Source organism: Mercenaria mercenaria, chromosome 5 (genome assembly GCF_021730395.1).
Source record: "Mercenaria mercenaria strain notata chromosome 5, MADL_Memer_1, whole genome shotgun sequence".
Classification (NCBI taxonomy): Eukaryota; Metazoa; Mollusca; class Bivalvia; order Venerida; family Veneridae; genus Mercenaria; species Mercenaria mercenaria.
Window position 1 is genome coordinate 76447702 of NC_069365.1, and position 21056 is coordinate 76468757.

Below are 21056 nucleotides of genomic sequence, written 5' to 3' on the forward strand. Positions count from 1 at the left end.
TGCACCGTTTGACTATTTTTTTTTTTTGCATTTTTATCTAAAGTTCAATATTTTCGGGTTTTAAGCCGAAAGCGTAATGCAGTAGCAATGTCATCTATTTGATTTATATGTAAACAATGTCAAATGTTGCGAAGATAGCTCAGATATCGTTACTTAATGCCAGAAATTGTTTAGAGGCACGAAATTATGGGAGAGCTTTTGCCAATTTTCTGTTGTTTTTGAAGCTCAAATCTGAATCCGCAGCAGATGTCTACACTGAATTTGCTCTGGCTACGAGGGAATGGTGTGAGCAGCTGGAGGAAGAAAACCGACTGGAAGATCTGTTTAAATGTTATGATCAAGCATGTGAACTCTTTCCTGATCATGATGTTGTACTCAACAATATTGGGGCGCAGTTGTTCAGGCAAGACCAAATCTTATTAATCGGAAGTGTCTAGCCATCTGGTAACATCATGCCTAGCATTCGTTCTAGCCGTCTGGTAATAACTGAATGCCTAGCCTGTCCTATAGGGGTTCTGTAGGTGTCCGGTAATCAATTGGTCTAGGAATAACTTGTAATGATTCGAATAGATTAAATTGATCATTTTCTGTTTGCCCAAGATTGCATGCAATATTTACCTATAATAGATAAACAAATCCTAGGATGAATTCAAACTTTATAATCACGTTACTGTCGGTGAGTAAAAACAGAAGTGACAAGTGTTATGAAATATAGAGAAATGAATTAAACAAAGAAATAAGTTGCCAATTTAAAGTTTAAAGTGGAATAATGCACATTTTTCAAGTAAAAATCCATTTTCAAGTAAAACTCCTGATGAAATAGATGTGTCTGTGTTAAAGGGATGGAGGAAATTACAGCTTTTAACCCAATATACCAAACTCTTCCTGTTACCAGTACGAAATAATAACTTTCCAAATATGACTTTTCTTATTTTGACTGGGGCAGTCTTTTTTAAGGAAAGTCAAACTGCATGCAGGAGTTGCTTCCTTTCTATGTCAGAAATCTCCACCTATAGGTAAGGGAGATCACTGCATAGAAGTTTGAAGAAAACAACTATTATTTTATTAGTCTGATTTCTTTATTTATAAAGCATCAACTTTAAATGCTTATACGGCATCATCGTTTATTTAACACATTTAAATGCACAGCAATGAAAATTGCTTTTACAGAACATTCACCAAAAACACTCTGTGTGCAGTAAGATGCTCAAAATGCCACTAGAATTTTGAAGTTAATGTTTTACTATAGAAGTGGCTAGGGATGTGGTAAACGGGCCTATAGACTCAGAGTCTAGAGATCCAGTAATCAATATGCTTGTACTGTTAAGTACTGTGTTACTAGTTTATGTGATAATTGCCGGGGATAAGCTTTAATTAGTTGTCAAAAAGTTGCCATAATTATTATAATTAAACATAGTTTTTCTGTAAGTATTGGTAAATATCTTCTTTTTTTTTTCTTGGGTTGGAGACATTAAATATGAAATTTTATTGGCAATTTCCATAAGTCAATGTTCTTTACTTTAGCAGTAAAACGAATTTCAGCAGTTCATGAGCACAATCCAAATCTTAAATATTAAAGAAAAGCATAAGTTTATCATTTAAATCTTTCAATCCCAGGAAAAACACGAAATAGATGAAAGATTCCATTACTATGCACAAATGACTAATTATATCTTCGGGAGACATAATATATTATTGATTTACTCTTGTCTGTCCAGTGTCCATCCGTCTGTCACAAATCTTGTCCGCGCTCTAAGTCAAACAGTTCTCATCCGATCTTCACCAAACTTGAACAAAATGTGTTTGCCAATAAGTCCTCAGCCAAGTTCGATAACTAGCCAAATCGGCCCAGACACTTCGGAATTATGGCCCTTGAATTACTGATCCGAACCACTCACCCAAACCACTTTGAATCACAAAACCAGAACCACTCACCCAAACCACATTGAATCACTAAACCAAAACTTACTGAACCAAGTGGCCCTTTGAATTACTGAACCAAAACTAATACTCCTGAAGTGTACTTTTCTGAACCAAAACCTACTCTTGAAGTGTACTTTTTTTACTATTCAGATGATTAGGCAGTTGTGGGAGACATGCGCTTTTCTCAAAAGCAGCTCTAGTTACTTTTAATAATTTATCAAATTTATGATTGTGGTTTCTTGAGTTTAAAGGATCAAAAAAACTTCTGTTTCCCAACACTTGTAATGAATTTAAAACCATAAAAATCAAGAGCAAGTTATTGAAGTCATCACTTGTTTTTGCAAGATAAATGAAGGTTTCCTTACGGCAAATACCATTCAAGTATTCATATTGATGACCGGACCTCTATACAGCCCTATTTCTTTGTTTTCTAGGGGTCCAGACTTCTGTTTGTCAAAGTTTGTCTCAGCACAACTTACTACCACGCACAACAGCAACAACAAAATTGGAACGTTTTTTTTAAAACAGCGTCAGTAGCTATAAGCAACAGCATTTTTAACACAAATATTGATCTAGATGTAGTTTAGCAACTTACTATGTAAGACGTTCGGTTACTAGACGTCTGGTTGGGTACTGGATGGCTAAGCACTTCCATCTTAATTACATATACATTTTTCAGATATTTGCTTCAGTTGTACTGTAATATGATCCCTGCTGAAGATTACTTATTAGATTTACAAGTCACCTTGCGCTTCCAAAGAGAGCAAATCATAGTTTTCTATATTGTTTATATTAATTAAAAATGTAACACAACCAGAAATGCTAGTCCAAATTAGTTCCAATCATTGACTCCGCTTACCTCCCCTGATGGTCCTTCTACAAAGTCACAAGCAATGGCTATAATTTCAAATAGGCGTAGTTTAGGTACGTCAGTCTTTCAGACATGATTGCTAGCATAAAGATGACTTATTGGCGAAAAGAAAAATATTTCTGTATGTAAATATTATTGTGTTTGTTTTTGTGTTATATGCAATATGTCATGTCTTTACACAGAAGAATGTCATCTACTGACCTATATTATGGATTTGTTGGCAGAGCCTCGCATTTTATTATTTTATTAAACTGGTTTAATCGATTCAATATGAAAAGACATTCATGTAATAAATTTATTTTTTCTTCCAATTTTAGGCTAGGTTACGTAGAAGAGGCAGCTGCTTATATCAGGAAGTCCCTACTGGTCAATCCAAATTACCTAGCAGCACGGGACAATTTGGAAAATGTTTGTAGCCACTTGGTTGAGAGATGGCATTTTTCAATGCTCAATGATAAAAGACGCAACATTGCGTTCAAGTTTGCTATTGACAAAGCGATCAAATCAGGTTACAACACTGTGTTGGACATTGGGACAGGAACCGGAATCTTAAGGTATCAGTTACATACAGTGGAAACACATCTTTTCAGGGGCAAGAGATTTCTTGGTTTTTGATGAAAATGGCTGATATGTGGGAATATAAAATCCAAGGATTTTGATCTTTGAACTAAATTCCCTCTTTGTTGGCATTTAAGTTCATGGACTGACACACCATGAAATCCATGAAAATGAATGATTTCAAAGTATTCATGAATATGAAAGAACTAAATCACTATTAAAAGAAAAGATTTTTTTAGCCCTTAGCCTGCTGGTGGCAAGGGATTCTGCCTTTGCAACCAGTGCAGAGTATTTGCTTAAAAATGTCATTTGTTTATTTTATTTCATTAGTTATCCGTGAACCACAGTAGCCAATAAAAAGTGACTTTAGCTGGGGATGAAACTGTTAAGCTTTCGGGGTAATGGTTTTAGTGGTAACCAGTATAATCTACATCTACAATTCAGTAAAGGATTTTTGTTAGACCTGTCATTGACTGTATCCTATAATAATAATAATAATAATAATGTCACCATCTCCTGCAAATACCCTATATTCTCTGATCAGTACCTCCATGGGTATTACATTTTACAAAAGGATGGTTTTCATTAATAAGGCCTTAAAAAGATTCTTTTAGCATTTATTTAGGTAATATGAACTATTAAAAACCAAATTATAATGAATGAATTGTAACAATTATAACAACACCGTAGTGCTGTTCACTTACGACCTAAATTAACATATAAAAATATATAGAGAACTATATTTAGATACTAGGAAATGGGTGTTTTTAACGGGAGGGCATTTTTCAAGGAATATACAATACTTTGTTGAATGCATATCACTTTTCCCCTCATCTATTTACATACTTAATCCTGCCATCTGATTTAAATAGTATGATGAGCGAGTTTTCTGGCGCGTTGGAAGTGACAGCTTGTGATGGATCTCGTGCCATGGTGGATGTTGCACGTGATGTACTGCTAGCCAATGGTGTTTACAACAAAATCAAACTACTTCATAAACACTCCTCTGACATTCAAATTCCAGCAGATCTTTCTTCAAGGTAACTTTTTATTATATTTTGAAACTTTCTAGAAAAATTCAACTTAACATTTAGCCTGCTGGTGGCAAGTGATTCTGCCTTTGCGACCAGGGCAGACCACGATTCCTTGCAGGCTGATCAAGGTTTGCACTGTCCACTATTTAGCCAATAAAGTTTCATTAAAGTAGTTTAACAGCCTTTCAAATAAAAAATGGTACTGTCTAATTTCAATGATGGACCAGTTCCTTTTAGAAATTTATCAGGCTTAAGGTTAAATCTTTCTATTGGTTAAAAGGTTACCTCTGAAACAAGTTACTACAGACTGGGTCATCTTTGCAGTGGTTTTATCATTGCTATTACTCACACTCATCCGGCACAACTTAAGAATTCGAAGGACTGGTCAGTATTGAAAAATCACATATACACCACAGTTATAACAAGCTACAATCTGGCACAACTTATGAATTCGAAGGACTGGTCAGTATTGAAAAATCACATATACACCACAGCTGTAACAAGCTACAAAGTGTGAACTTCAACAAAAACATAATACTGGTAGTTGTGTAAGTGAGATCATGAAATGAGCCGTGCCATGAGAAAACCATCATAGTGCGTTTGTGACAAGCATGGATCCAGACCAACATGGGCATTTGCTCAGTCTGGTCAGGATCCATGCTGTTCGCTTTCAAAGCCTATTGCAATTAGAGAATCTGTTAGCAAACAGCATGGATCCTGACCAGACTGTGCAGATGCGCAGGCTGGTCTGGATCTATGCTGGTCGCAAAGCCACTATGTTGGTTTTCTCATGGCACGGCTCATTAATGATATTGTTGCTGAAGAACCAAAGCTATACCCATTCTCAGTGTTTATCTTCTTCATTGTTTGATTATTTCTTCATGGAATTTATTCAAAAGCCGATACTTTCAGAAAATAATAAACAGCTAAAGTATTACTTGAAGTGGTATTGGATTAATACAAGAATTTCCCTGACTTTGTTCACGATACAGTGGAAAAGCAACAAGAGGAATAAGTTATTAAGTTTGATTTTTTTTTGCATTTTTTATTACTTTGGGAAAGATTTTGATTTTACTTAAATTTATTTGAAAAAGTTGAAGCATACACAATAAACTTGGTCTATTTTTATCGTTTTTAAAGTTGGTGAAATTATAGTCATGCGAAAATGTCTGTTATTACAGTTACTGTAATAAACGGAAAATATAAGTGCCATAGACTTTAGAGTATGATTGATAAAACTTATGAGTAATGCATATTAGTCATGTTAATTATTGTACCTGTAGGATAGCGTTTATACCAAAATTATTATACGAGACATATGTATATAAAATTGTAAATATTCATTGAAACACTGCTCAATCTGACTTATGCAATTTATGTAGTCCCCAGTTATTTTTCCTTGTTACGTTTTCTATATTTGGATTGCTTGGACCTCTCTCATCCCCATAAAACTTAGAGTGATCAGTGTTTTACTGTGTATGTTATAAATGGTTGTTTCATTTTGTTTTTGTTTTTCCTGACAGAGTGAAGTTAGTTGTCACAGAAACATTTGATGCAGGATTGTTTGGGGAACATATCGTGTCTACGCTGATCCATGCCTGGAAAAATCTCATATCAACATCACCTGTGAGTGTAACAATAGAAAAATATCAGTACAGTATATCAGCATACATCATCTTGATGAGGACAAACTGGGGGTTTTTTTGCCACTTTTGGGGATAGAAATTTACTTCTCTTTCCCAGTCTCCCTCACTAGTTTTGACATATTTATTAAACTTGCTTCCAAACACTGCAGAAAAATATATATTGATTTTTTTGTAAATATAGTCTATTATTGCTTGTCTGTCATCCACACTTCACCAAGCATCTTCTCTGAAACTGTTGGTTAGAATTACACTGGACTTGGTCTATAGGTCCTCTTTCAAGTTTGTTCCGATCAAGGCACTTGGCTCCTTTTAGTCCGTGCTCGAGCTAAAAATAGAAAAACTGTTAAAGTTAAAATGTGTACAGTACATATGAATGTATGGAATTTCAGGGTTAAACAAATCCAAGAAACAGGTTCCAGCTGTACCTTTGATCATTGTAAAAATTGCATTATTCTGTCACTGTTTATAAACAATTTTGGAATATGTTTAAATCAGATGAATGCAGTTACACTATTATACTTGTTCATTTGTCAGATGGGGACTGTAATACCATGTGGGGCCACCATGTATGTCTGCGGCATTGAATGTGAAACCATAAGGACACAGAGCAGGTATGTTTTACAATTTCTAAAAATGGACTAGTCCATCATTCAATTTGGGCAGCACCACTTATTATTCAAAGGAATGTTCATTGAAAATTTACTGACTGAATAGCAAACAGTGCAGACCATGATCTTTGCAGGCTGGTCTTTGTTTGTACTGGTCTCAAAGGCAGAATCACTCACTGTCAACAGGCTAAAGGTTAAAAGATATAATTTTCATTTTAAAAATGTCAGATTAAATAGTTTCTTACTGAACCAGTCATATCATTCTGTTATGTTTTGGGCTCTTGAATCCAGTCTAACAGAACCAGGATTTAAGTCATATCAACATGTTATGTTTCATGTATCCTGTCCTACAGAACCAGTCATATCAACCTGTTATGTTTCAGGCTCTTTGTATCTAGTCCAACAGAACCAGGATTTAAGTCATATCAACATGTTATACTTCATGCATCTAGTCCTACAGAACCAGTCATCAACATGTTATGTTTCAGGTTCTTTGTATCCAGTCCAACAGAACCAGGATTTAAGTCATATCAACATGTCATGCTTCATGTATCTAGTCCTACAGAACCAGTCATATCAACCTGTTATGTTTCAGGCTCTTTGTATCTAGTCCTACAGAACCAGAATTTAAGTCATATCAACATGCCATGCTTCATGTATCTAGTCCTACAAAACCAGTCATCAACCTGTTATGTTTCGGGCTCTTTGAATCCAGTACTACAGAACCAGGATTTAAGTCATATCAACATGTCATGCTTCATGTATCTAGTCCTACAGAACCAGTCATATCAACCTGTTATGTTTCAGGCTCTTTGTATCTAGTCCTACAGAACCAGGATTTAAGTCATATCAACATGTCATGCTTCATGTATCTAGTCCTACAGAACCAGTCATATCAACCTGTTATGTTTCAGGCTCTTTGTATCCAGTCCTACAGAACCAGGATTTAAGTCATATCAACATGTTATGCTTCATGTATCTAGTCCTACAGAACCAGTCATCAACCTGTTATGTTTCAGGCTCTTTGTATCCAGTCCTACAGAACCAGGATTTAAGTCATATCAACATGTTATGCTTCATGTATCTAGTCCTACAGAACCAGTCATATCAACCTGTTATGTTTCAGGCTCTTTGTATCCAGTCCTACAGAACCAGGATTTAAGTCATATCAACATGTCATGCTTCATGTATCTAGTCCTACAGAACCAGTCATCAACCTGTTATGTTTCAGGCTCTTTGTATCTAGTCCTACAGAACCAGGATTTAAGTCATATCAAAATGTCATGCTTCATGTATCGTGTCCTACAGAACCAGTCATATCAACCTGTTATGTTTCGGGCTCTTTGAATCCAGTCCTGCAGAATCAGGATTTAAGTCATATCAACATGTCATGCGTCATGTATTCTTTCCTACAGAACCAGTCATCAACCTGTTATGTTTCAGGCTCTTTGTATCCAGTCCTGCAGAATCAGGATTTAAGTCATATCAACATGTTATTGTCATGTATCTAGTTCTAGAGAATCAGTCATATCAACTTGTTATGTTTCAGGCTCCTGTATCCTGTCCTACAGAACCTGGATGTCAGTCATATCAACTTGTTATGTTTCAGGCTCCTGTATCCTGTCCTACAAAACCTGGATGTCAGTCATATCATCTTGTTATGTTTCAGGCTCCTGTATCCTGTCCTACAGAACCTGGATGTCAGTCATATCAACTTGTTATGTTTCAGGCTCCTGTATCCTGTCTTACAGAATCTAGATGTCAGTCATATCAACTTGTTATGTTTCAGGCTCCTGTATCCTGTCCTACAAAACCTGGATGTCAGTCATATCAACTTGTTATGTTTCAGGCTCCTGTATCCTGTCTTACAGAATCTAGATGTCAGTCATATCAACTTGTTATGTTTCAGGCTCCTGTATCCTGTCCTACAGAACCTGGATGTCAGTCATATCAGTTGTTATGTTTCAGGCTCCTGTATCATGTCCTACAGAACCTGGATGTCAGTCATATCAACTTGTTATGTTTCAGGCTCCTGTATCCTGTCTTATAGAATCTAGATGTCAGTCATATCAACTTGTTATGTTTCAGGCTCCAGTATCATGTCCTACAAAACCTGGATGTCAGTCATATCAACTTGTTATGTTCCAGGCTCCTGTATCCTGTCTTACAGAATCTATATGTCAGTCATATCAACTTGTTATGTTTCAGGCTCCTGTATCCTGTCCTACAGAACCTGGATGCCAGTCATATTAACTCGTTTCGTTTCAGGCTCCTGTATCCTGTCCTACAGAATCTGGATGTCAGTCATATCAATTGTTATGTTTCAGGCTCCTGTATCCTGTCCTACAGAACCTGGATGTCAGTCATATCAACTTGTTATGTTCCAGGCTCCTGTATCCTGTCCTACAGAACCTGGATGTCAGTCATATCAACTTGTTATGTTCCAGGCTCCTGTATCCTGTCTTACAGAATCTAGATGTCAGTCATATCAACTTGTTATGTTTCAGGCTCCTGTATCCTGTCCTACAGAACCTGGATGCCAGTCATATTAACTTGTTTCGTTTCAGGCTCCTGTATCCTGTCCTACAGAATCTGGATGTCAGTCATATCAATTGTTATGTTTCAGGCTCCTGTATCCTGTCTTACAGAACCTGGATGTCAGTCATATCAATTGTTGTGTTTCAGGCTCCTGTATCCTGTCCTACAGAATCTGGATGTCAGTCATATCAACTTGTTATGTTTCAGGCTCCTGTATCCTGTTCTACAGAATCTGGATGTCAGTCATATCAACTTGTTATGTTTCAAGCTCCTGTATCCTGTCCTACAGAATCTGGATGTCAGTCATATCAATTGTTATGTTTCAGGCTCCTGTATCCTGTCTTACAGAACCTGGATGTCAGTCATATCAATTGTTGTGTTTCAGGCTCCTGTATCCTGTCCTACAGAATCTGGATGTCAGTCATATCAACTTGTTATGTTTCAAGCTCCTGTATCCTGTCCTACAGAACCTGGATGTCAGTCATATCAATTGTTATGTTTCAGGCTCCTGTATCCTGTCCTACAGAATCTGGATGTCAGTCATATCAACTTGTTATGTTTCAGGCTCCTGTATCCTGTCCTACAGAATCTGGATGTCAGTCATATCAACTTGTTATGTTTCAGGCTCCTGTATCCTGTCCTACAGGATCTAGATGTCAGTCATATCAACTTGTTATGTTTCAGGCTTTTGTATCCTGTCCTACAGAACCTGGATGTCAGTCATATCAACTTGTTATGTAACACTGGCCATATTGCAGAGGAACCATACACAACGGAAAACTTGGCAAAGATCAGGGGAGGTTATAAAATTCTAACAAACATTGTGGAACTTCTTAGAGTGAGCTTCTGTAATCTTTGTGTAAGTTTCATTTCATGCTTAATACAATGAAATCTGTGCTAAAATCTTGATATGATGATAACATGACTCCTCTTACAAATTGCCGGACTATAGTTTGTGCTGTAAGACCAGTCTGTTTTCAGTATGTACTTACAGGTCTAGTAAGTGAAAGAAAACCTAAAAGGAGAAAATTTATTCCTTATGTCTTGTAATCAAACGCTAAATGAATGGCATGCCTGTCAACAGCCCTCTGTCCATAGGGCATCAGGTATTAGTTTGAACAGTTGACCTGCAAGATATTCAGCAAGTGTTTTACTAATGGTGTTGTTTTGTCTTGTGTAGTTGTTTACTAGACTGTCTGTAACATGGATATTTGATGTGACTGTCAGTGATTGTTGTTATTGTGAGAATAGTTTATGAAGCAAATGATAGAATACTGTTCCTTTGATACCTAGTTCATATTACAGGAGTTAGAGGCATTACACAAAGGAAAGGACTGGATGTGTGATTTATATGTAAAACAACATGGCCGCCTTGATGCCCTTGCTGTTTGGTTTGACCTTCACCTTGATGATACTATCACCATAGGAACAGGGGCAGATAAGAAGAGCTGCTGGGAACAAGCCATTTATCCTGTAACCTCTATGAAAAGACAGCAGTCAAACAGTAACTATTGAAATATTTGTAAATTATGCATTTAAGTAAAACACAACCATGATGAAATTTCTAGTCTTAGCACATCTGTGGATGAATAATTATGTCTCCCACCACACAGTAGTGTGGGAGACATATTGATATACTCCTGTCTGTGTATGTCTATCTGTCTGTGTCTCTGTCTGTCTGTCTGTCTGTCACAAATCTTGTCCGCACTCTAAGTCAAACAGTTCTTATCAGAAATTCACCAAACTTGAACAGAATGTCCTCGGCCAAGTTCTGTAACTAGCCAAATGGCCCAAGCACTTCGGAATTATGGCCTTTGAATTACCGAAAATCCTGATGCCAGTAATACAGGTCTTGATGCATGGTTGACGCAGATACATAATGAAAGACCATTTTCTTTTAAAACTTACTCCAGAACTATCAAAGGTATATTTTCTGTCATAAAACAGTATAATTATAAAGACAGACTTACTTTTCAGATGATTAGGCAGTTGTGGGAGACATGCGCTTTTCTTGAAAGCAGCTCTAGTTAATATGACTAAAATTGGATCACTTGCATTTGCTGCTGAGTGGTTAAAGTGAGTGACTTACCCCTCACGGCAGTAGGTTCTAACTCTGCTTACGCTGTCATTTTAGATGCCATCCTGTTTGCTTAGTGTAGGTCTATGGTCTAAAATGCGTACCCACTCGTACCGGAAATAATATCTTGAATGTTTCGTGTGCAATATTCAGTTCAAAAGTTTATTGCATAAAGCATGTAAATACAATGCCTGTAACAGATACAACCAATATTAAAGTGGAAAAATCACCTCATGAATTAAACTAAAAACCCAGCTAAAAAAAGACTAAACAGTCATGCTTCTCCAAGCAAGTGGAAAAGCCATTTATTTGGTTTGCAGAAGCTTGATGATTTTACACAGTCAGGTGCTTGTGTGGTTCTGGATCATGTGTCCTTCAGTGTTTGATTTGATTTTGTAAAGTTTAAAGTCAGATTGACACAATGTTTTGTAATATGACAACTTCACAGTTTTACATGTTGAAGGGAGGCCATCTGCCAAGGTATCCCTTTTGATATAATTTCTACACACCAAGTAATTTTTCAGTCCCACAGATTTAAGTGAGTTAAGTGATTCAAAGCTGATGACCTTAACCAGGGAGGCCCCTGTCTTTCTCTTTTAAAAATTGTTTTAGGATGTAAGCTGTAAGACTTAGTTTTGTTTGAGTTAACAATGAAGTCTGTTTCATTCAACACCAAGTAGCATTACAGCTCAAAAGAATAACTGATAATCATAGCGATGGATTCCAGTAGGAATGAGGTGTCGAGAGTGATTGACGTAAGTTGTAGAGCTTGTTTCACAATCGACATAAAATAAATTAGTATAAACTAAATTAAAGCATAATTGCCAATATCAATATGCTTGCCGGATACGAATTGTGCAGACATTTGTTTTGAAATGCTTAGTAAGTACATTTTTAATTAGTGAAATCATTAATGCTCTTGGGGAGGGGTGGTGGGGGCTAATTTTCATGGATTTTGTGATTGATCAGTCCATGAAATCCCAACAACCCAAAAAATCCTAATTATTTCAATTTAAATTTTGAAATCCATGAATTCATTCCCCCAACAAAACAGCCATTTATGCCAAAGCCAAATTTTATGCTCACAAAACTAAATGATTTCGCAGTATTGTAAGTAAGTGTAGATACCACTGAATATTTTGATTTAACATTTGCTTGTTCTAATCTTTTTCAATGACAGTTCATTTGCAGTACTTCCATTTTAGGCCATGAAAACTGTCATGTGAAAAGGAAGGAGAAAGTGAGAACAACATTCCATTTTGAATACGATTGTCTAAGACTGGCCAAATGTGAAGTGCGAAATGAACAGCTCAAAGCTTCTGCAGTGCAGAATGTGAGAGCAAAGAATTTACTGACAGATGTTACTAAAATTAATGATTCTGTGCAAACAAGTAGTGGAACGTCCGTGAAAGAGTGCAGTGCCAATTGTTTACCATTCCGAAAAAGAAAAGTGGAAAGCTCCGATTCAGATGCATACACTTGCAGTTGCAAAGCAGATTTAGGTGTCGGTAAACCAGATAGCGACCCTTTATTTGATGGTGCTTTAAAGAGCTTAGTTGAAGAAATTGATCCATTTGAAAGCACACCTCAAAGCCAGTTTCAGAGTGTTGATGGTTCAACTAGTTCAGGTCTTGGACTTGAAAATGTTTCCCATAACTCAGAGCTGTGTGAATTTGAAATGGTTAACAGGGAAACCATTAAAAATGTTGAAAACATGAAATGTGTAGACAAAGTTTGTGGGATTAGTTCCGATAATGAAACAGTAGAAAATGTTAAGGGTACCTCAAGTTTGGATGTAGACATGCATATAGAAATGGAAAAATGCTCTTTGGATATGAATGTGACAGATTCAGAAAATATGGCTGGTGCTGTAGATGGAAATGCTCAATCAGCAGGAAAGTTTGAAGTGATGCCACCACTGGAGTATATTGATAGTGTTACAATGTCCGAGAATTGTTCACATTCTGTTCCGAAGTTGACATCCTATGGCGAGCAAGTTGACATTGAGTTTGTAAATGACATACTGCTAAATCGCCATTACTGCCATATTCTCGAGACATTCCGTTCGCAAAAACCTGGATCTTATTTATCAATTCTGTATATAACACCAAGATTATCTTTCCTTGGCATTCAGGCTGCCAAAATGGGTTATAATAGGGTAACCATGGCAACACCAGAGGAACATCATAATACTCTACACCAGGTGGCAGCACTGAATGGCTGTAAACCAGGGGAGATCATTCTGACGGAGTTGTCTGACCTGAATGACCTCGAAATGGAAGTGGATGTGATTGTATGCGATGTGGTAGAACCATGTGGTGCTTTGAGGCAGCAGGTGCTGGAAGATCTAGTCTACCACAGGTTTAATTTTTTTCTCAGTTTCATTAAAGCCTTCAAGTTCTTTATGGTAAAACTATGACTTCTTAGAATTATTTTAATAAATATTGCAATACATTCTAACACGACCCGATTTGTTTTCCTATTAAACAGAGAAGGCTGAAAACTGTGTGTTATTATTTAACAATTTATTTTTCTGACGTCACAATTATTGCGTCATGGCATTAGATGGCATAGCGGGGCGCTGGAAAAGAAATCAACATAAATCAGGCAAATATTTGATGGATATCGACAAGGGTGTACATAATAGTCCTTGATAACGTGTTAGATTCGAAATAATATATTATCTCAAACAGTGATTTTCACGTGAATAAAATCATTGTTGTTTAGGTGCGTATTTACTATTATTATATGTATGATATAATTTCTTCACATCTAAACTCCAAACAATGATTTTATTCAATGACATATCACTGTTCGTGATATATTATTTCTTAAATAATATCAGTTAATCTAATCTGATTTTCATGTTCCTAAATTTATAACAAAAAAAATTATAAATTTCTCAACAATTGCCTGACTTAAGAAAGCAGAAAAAATCTGGATGTATTCCCAGTTTCTGTAAGAATAAAAATGAATGTCAAATGAGATGATAAGCCTTGAAAACATTTCTTGTCAAAAAAAAAGAAGAGATTTAAGACACAAAATTTCATGTTTTTACTTTGGAAAAGAATACTCTGTATTAAGAGGGCTCAGCTGTTGTCTTTGAAGTGTCACATGACACATGAGTACAGTTGAACCTGCCTTAGCAGCCACCTTTATTATAAGCAACCAATTGTGTAAAGCAGCAAGTCAGCTAACTACCAGTCAGGGGTGTAACTGTTTTAAGTTATGTAACTTAATTCAGTTACTTTTTCAAGCATTTTATAACCTGTATTAATTATAAAAGATATTTAACTCAGGCAAGTTTAATATTCAAAAAAAAAACTTTTTGCTGTTCTCACAAAGTGACCTTTAAAGTGAAATTAGTAGCAAACTGTGATTAATCAAATTCTCTTTAATTCTGATCAAGACCTGAGAAGCATTATGGGATGTTAATAGTTTTATAGCCTTAAAACTTTTGCGTAAACCTTTATCAGTCTTACGTAAAAAATTTTTACTGCATAGCTGGAAAGATAAAAGTTCAAGGATTCAGGAAATAATTGCATTAGTCTCATTCAACATGAGGAATTGGCACAGGAGGGCTTTGTAATATTTTACGATAACTGAAACAAGTTATGAAAGTATTTAGCAATAACTCAAATGGGTTATAAACTGAGATCACTTGAAACAGTTACACCCCTGACTGACTTCCTAAATATCTACTTTTTGTTCTCATTTCACCATGTCACGGGTAGGCACTTGCATAAAGCTGTACGTATTAAACAACCAGATTATATTCCTTGACCAGCTTCCTAATACAGATTTGACTGTATTTTTTCAGAGTTGCAAGTTTGAAAAGTGGTGGGTTGATTCTCCCAGCAGAGGTCAAAGTTCATGGACTATTTATAGAATCAGAGGAACTGGAAAGTTTGAGTCATGTGACAGGAAATGACCGAACTTTAGGATTTCAGATAGCTGAATTTATCAATGTTTTCCAGGTATGGCACAGAAGAAAATGAGGGACACATAATGAAAAGCACAAGTTATTAATTGCAGTCACTGTGATGATGTTTTGTTTTTGTTGGGTTTAACATCGCAGTTACATAATTATAGGTCATATAGCAAGGCACGTGTCCAGGTTGGGGGCCAGGGCCCCCCCCCCCCCCCCAGCTGGCTGGCTAGTTACGATTTTTATTCCTATGGGCCCCTCAATTAACAAATTTATACACCAGCGCAACTGGCTTGATTTGACAGCAATACACAGGCTAAAGAGCCATAAAACCGTGTCCGGTAGTGGAAATTAGCCCCAGGCATGTCACAGGTAAAAGTTTACGGATCTGTGCATGCTTCATTGATCGCTTGATCGGTACTTGATTGGGTAGTGGAGAAACTATTATGTTTTTTACTCTTTGGAAGTGTTATAAAATGATCAGAACATTGTTGGTTTAAATTTTGTTAAGTAAATCTTAAAATGAATCTGAAAATTGAAACATTATGATGGTTGTATTTCATTTTTACATTAAGGCACATTCCCTAAATTTATTAAATTGATAGATATTTATCCTATCCTTTTATTTTACAACAATTATGAATTTGAAACTACTGTATCAATTTTACTCTTTTGGGTCCAATAACCTTACTTAAAAACTCTCATAGTTTTAAAAGTAGTTTCTCGGTAAATCTTACAAAACGCATCTAAAACTTGTTACTTATGAGGGGTTTTATACATAAAAATATTGTTTAATATGTGCTGTGATGTTATAGTTTGTACAGTCAAAGAAGTATAAAATACACATCTATTTATTTTTATAGATCTCTGATACAGTTAAGAGTTCATTGTCATTTGAAATCTATGATGTAAATAGTAATTGTCATAATACTTCGTTTGTTTTGTTGGAAATCTAAAAACATTCGGCCATTTTGCAAATAGGATACCCTTAATAATTAGACTAGCCACTAGACTGTTAATTACGATATTTCTATGCTTTTTTTTTCTTTTTTATGTTCATAGAGACAAAAGCCAGTCTATTCTAGAGATTTTCTAAGAGGACTGATGTTAAAATTGTAATACTGGACATAGTATATAGACTAGCTCAGTTCACTACATGAAATCATAAAAATGTGAAAAAAAAGTTATCATAGTCTAGGAGCTAGTCTATTTAATAACCATCTTAAAACTTCAACATTTTTTTCAACTGAGTATCAAACTGAAAAATAAGTCCATACACTGTGACTGTACAATCATACATACATTAAAAAGGCTTGATGAAATGATTAAAAAGTAGACTTTTCCTAAAATATATGATACATTCATGCATCCTTAAAGGTGTTTCAGGTAGCAGGAAAATACATCTATTCATGTGCCATATTAAAAAAATTTCGCAATAAGGGAGTGGATACCCCTCCCGAACCCACCCCAGTTTGGGCCCCCCAGCAAACAAATCCTGCACACGGGCCTGATATAGCGACTCACCAGCTTTGATGATGTAAGAACACTCGGGGTTATTATTTCATCACAGATGGGCACCTGGGTAGAACAACCAACCTTCATTGAGCCAGCTGGATGGCTTTTCGCATGAATTCAGTGTCCCAAGTGAGGCTTGTACCCACATTAGTGAAGGGCAAGTGATTTGATGTCAGCAGCCTTATCCACTAGGTCACAGAGGTGCTGAGCAGTGATGTTACTTACAATGTTACTTTTCTTAGAATAATCTATCTGGAACTTTCTTTTTGCATTGAATTTCACAGATATGAAAATAACCTAGCACAGACAGTTACCATAACAGGATAGTATGATACATGCAAGATTTTCAGATCATTATGTTATGATTTAGTTACAAAAACACAGTATGATAACTCTTTTTCGACTAGGTCATGTTCAAGCCTGGTGTACTGTTTAGACTTTGTGACCTTCACCTTGCCATAATAAGCTGTAGTATTCTGGTGAGCAGTTAAGGGCCAAGATGACCAATCTTGTTGTTTACTTCTCTTGAAATTTCACATAAAATAGCATAGATATATAAATCAATATTTCTAGAAGAACTAAAAGGTGTGTTAAGCAATTTTGAATGTTATCTGCAGAGTGATCCTGATGAGTGTATTTTCAGTTTAAATATCAGCCAGTTTGAGTGATATTTTTAGCTCACCTGAGCACAGAGTGCTCAAAGGTGAGCTTTTGTGATCGCTCTGTGTCCCTCATCGTCTGTTGTCCGTCCGTCGTCAACAATTTGACTGTTAACACTCTAAAGGTCACAATTTTGGCCCAATCTCATGAAACTTGGTCAGAATGTTACTCTCAATAAAATCTTGGATGAGTTCGATATTAGGTCATCAGGGGCCAAAAACTAGGTCACTAGGTCAAATCAAGGAAAAGCTTGTTAACACTCTAAAGGTCACAATTTTGGCCCAATCTTAATGAAACTTGGTCAGAATGTTACCCTCAATAAAATCTTGGAAGAGTTCGATATTGGGTCATCTGGGGTCAAAAACTAGGTCACCAGGTCAAATGAAAGGAAAAGCTTGTTAACACTCGAGAGGTCGAAATTTTAGCCAAATCTTAATGAAACTTGGTCAGAATGTTACCCTCAGTTAAAATCTTGGACGGGTTAGATATTGGGTCATCTGGGGTCTAAAACTAGGTCACCAGGTAAAAATCAAAGGAAAAGTTTGTTTAATCTGTAGAGGCCACATTTATGACTGTATCTTCATGAATCTTGGTCAGAATGTTAATCTTGATGGTCTCAAGGTCCAGTTTGAATTTGGGTCATGTAGGATCAAAAACTGGGTCACCAGGTCAAATCAAAGGAAAAGCTAGTTAACACTGTAGAAGCCACATTTATGACTACATTTTAATGAAACTTAATCAGGATGTTGATTTTGATGATCTACAGGTCAAGTTTAAATCTGGGTCAGGTTGGATCAAAAACTAGGTCACTAGGTCAAATCAAAGGAAAAGCTTGTTAACACTCTAGAGGTAACATTTATGACTGTATCTTCATGAAACTAGTCAGAATGTTAATCTTGGTGATCTTTAGGTCAAGTTTGAATCTGGGTCATGTGGGGTCAAAGACTAGGTCACCGGGTCAAATCAAAGGAAAAGCTAGTTAACACTTTAGAGACAACATTTATGATCATATCTTAATGAAACTTGGTCAGAATGTTAATCTTGATGATCTTTAGGTCAATAGGTCAGATGGGCGATACAGGGATGAAAAACAACTGTGGTCAAAGTTACTAAAGATGTACATTTGTATCCAAAATAATTAGTGTTTTTACATTATTGGAGCATAGATATTTACTATGCACTTTTTTCATCATATTTTAGCCTACTTTTCTATCTTTGTAGATGCAAAATCACATGAACATTGACATGACAACCTTGAACTACACCAAACTTACAGAAGTACAAGAACTTCTCTCCCTTGATATAAGTGGCATCTCCATGGAAACAACTAGAAATGACCTTGAGCAGACTGTTGAAAGGTCAATAGAGGTCTTGACGTCTGGAAAGGTCACAGCTTTAGTGTATTGGTTTGAATTGAAGTTGAGCAAGGACATTATAATCAGCACCTTGGATTCTCGTTGCCATTGGAAACAGGCAGGAATCATAATCAAAGATGATATCTCCATGGTAACCGGTCAACATATTGTTACCAAGGTTACATTGCAAAACAGTTGTCTTGACGTTCAGATAATAAAACCAAAGAGTGTTAATGGACATGTATAGGCAGGAAAATTAATTCATTTAAAACGTAATGTCCTCCTGATGCACATCTTGTTAGAAAAGAGTAACATTGGCAATGAAATATTAAAATTAGTAAATCAGTATTAAGTCAATACTTAAAAGATAATTTTTTATGATGCTTGTATTTTAGATCAAATCTTATTGTATGACTAACATAGAAAACTGCTTTTCTAAACATTTACACACAACACAAATGCTTGTACAAATAAATTTTTACAATAACTAGAAATGATTTGTTTCCTAGATTTTCTTCAATGATATAGGTATGGCATTCTCTTAGGCGGGGAGATGGGGGATAAAGAAACAGTTTCCAGTCAATAACTGAAGTTTAGACTGAAATATAGTCACCAGACTTGGTATACACGGATACATGATTTAGAATTGTATTTTGGGGTGCTAGAGTCAAAGTCGCTGCTTCTAAAAGTAGAGAAAAACAGTTTCCACTTAGTAACTTTAGTTTGGATTGATATGTTGAAATGAATATAGCCTAAAAATAGCATATGGAAAAACAAAGTTTCAGATCACATATTCAGACAGAATGATCAAGGTTAAGGCTACTATAACTAAATTTTGCTGTTGTATATATACAAAATAAAGCCACTGTTGTGCACTGAGTTTAGGAACTTTGAAGGGTAGCAGACAGGTAGAGTATAAAATCCTAGTCAAGGTTTTGATTCTTTTTTAAACAATTTTTTAAGAATTGCAGTGTCACAATTATTAAAAATAGAAAAAAAACTGTTTGCTTAATAACTAGTTTGAATTGCTTATGAGGTGGTTTTCAGTCACTATCAGAAGTTAGAATTTAAGTTTTGTCACCAAATGTGGTGTATAGACTTTGTGTAAGATTATATGGAGAACTTGCTTGGGATTGTATTTCTGGCAACTGAGGTCAAGGTCAAGGTAATTGTAACTGAGAGTATTAACTCTAAATGCAAATGCAATATTGGGATGAAAATTGATATGTTGTTAGCTTACCAGGAGAGAAGGGATAGGATTGCATATAGGGTCTTTTGGGTCAAGGTCACTGTTATTAAGAATATGAAAAAAAGTTTCTGGGTTTTACTTTATATTGTCACCAAAAGTTGTGTATTGCCAGCATACAAAAAAAAACGAGCTTGTAATTTTATTTTGGGCTGCTGGGGTCAAGGTTGCTGTTGCTGAAAATGGAAAAATTATTTCCTTTCAACCGGTTACGTTAAGAATTGGATATTGAGACGAAACATGGTATATTGGTATCTTGTGAGAATATAAAGGTGGTCACTGTTACTAAAAATAGAAAAACAATTTCTACAAAAACTTTAAATTCAGAATGACATTCATTGTTGCCAAACATTGTGTTCTAGCAAACCATGTGCATGTATTTATAATGGTCCAGAGATAATAAATTATTTTGTTAAATATTCTGTGCAGTTATATTCTGTTAATAAAATTATTACTGCTAGAGTAAGTTAAAGAAGCAAAATCCAATTGTGGCAAGTAATTCATTCTTGCAACTCGAAAGCAAATTTCTGAAACCCACTTATTGTTGTTCATGAACCTTCAACGTAGTTATGCATGTTCAAATCAAAGTGTTTTCAAGAATGTAGAATTTGATTAAACCTCGATTTTTCAAAATTTCAGAATATACTTTGAAAATTTGGCGAATAAAAAAGTTAGGATCATGTGCATCACTTTTTGCTAGACTGGTTTGAAAAAATTGGACCTCACACAAGTTTCATAATGGGCGTCAATGGGAATATGACAATTTTGATAACATTTTTGCAAATACAGTTTTTTCTACAGTATTGATTTTAATGACTCTTTTCATGTCACACAGAATACACAGTCGAATTTACACAATCAAATGTTACTAATTATAACTCATAAGCTGCCCTACTCATTACTGGCAACCAAATAAACATAGAATGTAAATATATCTGAATACAAGTTTCTCTGTGGTTGTCTTGAAGTAGCACAGAATTTTTTTTGTCCATACCCGTTTTATTGCGCATATCTAATAAACAGGCGTCAGAAATTCGGTGAATAAGACAACAACAGTATGTCTTTTAAAATATACCCTCCTAGTATATAAAAATGAA

The 21056-nt window shown here is 35.7% G+C and overlaps 1 protein-coding gene across 1 annotated transcript; it reads left to right on the top strand.

The window, feature by feature from the left end:
* On the top strand, positions 1-20379 carry LOC123557667 (protein arginine N-methyltransferase 9-like). The gene is made up of 10 exons (XM_045349283.2): positions 1-403; positions 3112-3348; positions 4225-4392; positions 5910-6012; positions 6567-6643; positions 9863-10037; positions 10484-10682; positions 12461-13616; positions 15076-15232; positions 18580-20379. Exons 1-10 carry the CDS (start codon positions 117-119, stop codon positions 18958-18960), a joined length of 2940 nt encoding a protein of 979 aa, XP_045205218.2. The 5' UTR covers positions 1-116; the 3' UTR covers positions 18961-20379.
* The last annotated feature ends 677 nt before the right edge of the window (positions 20380-21056 follow it).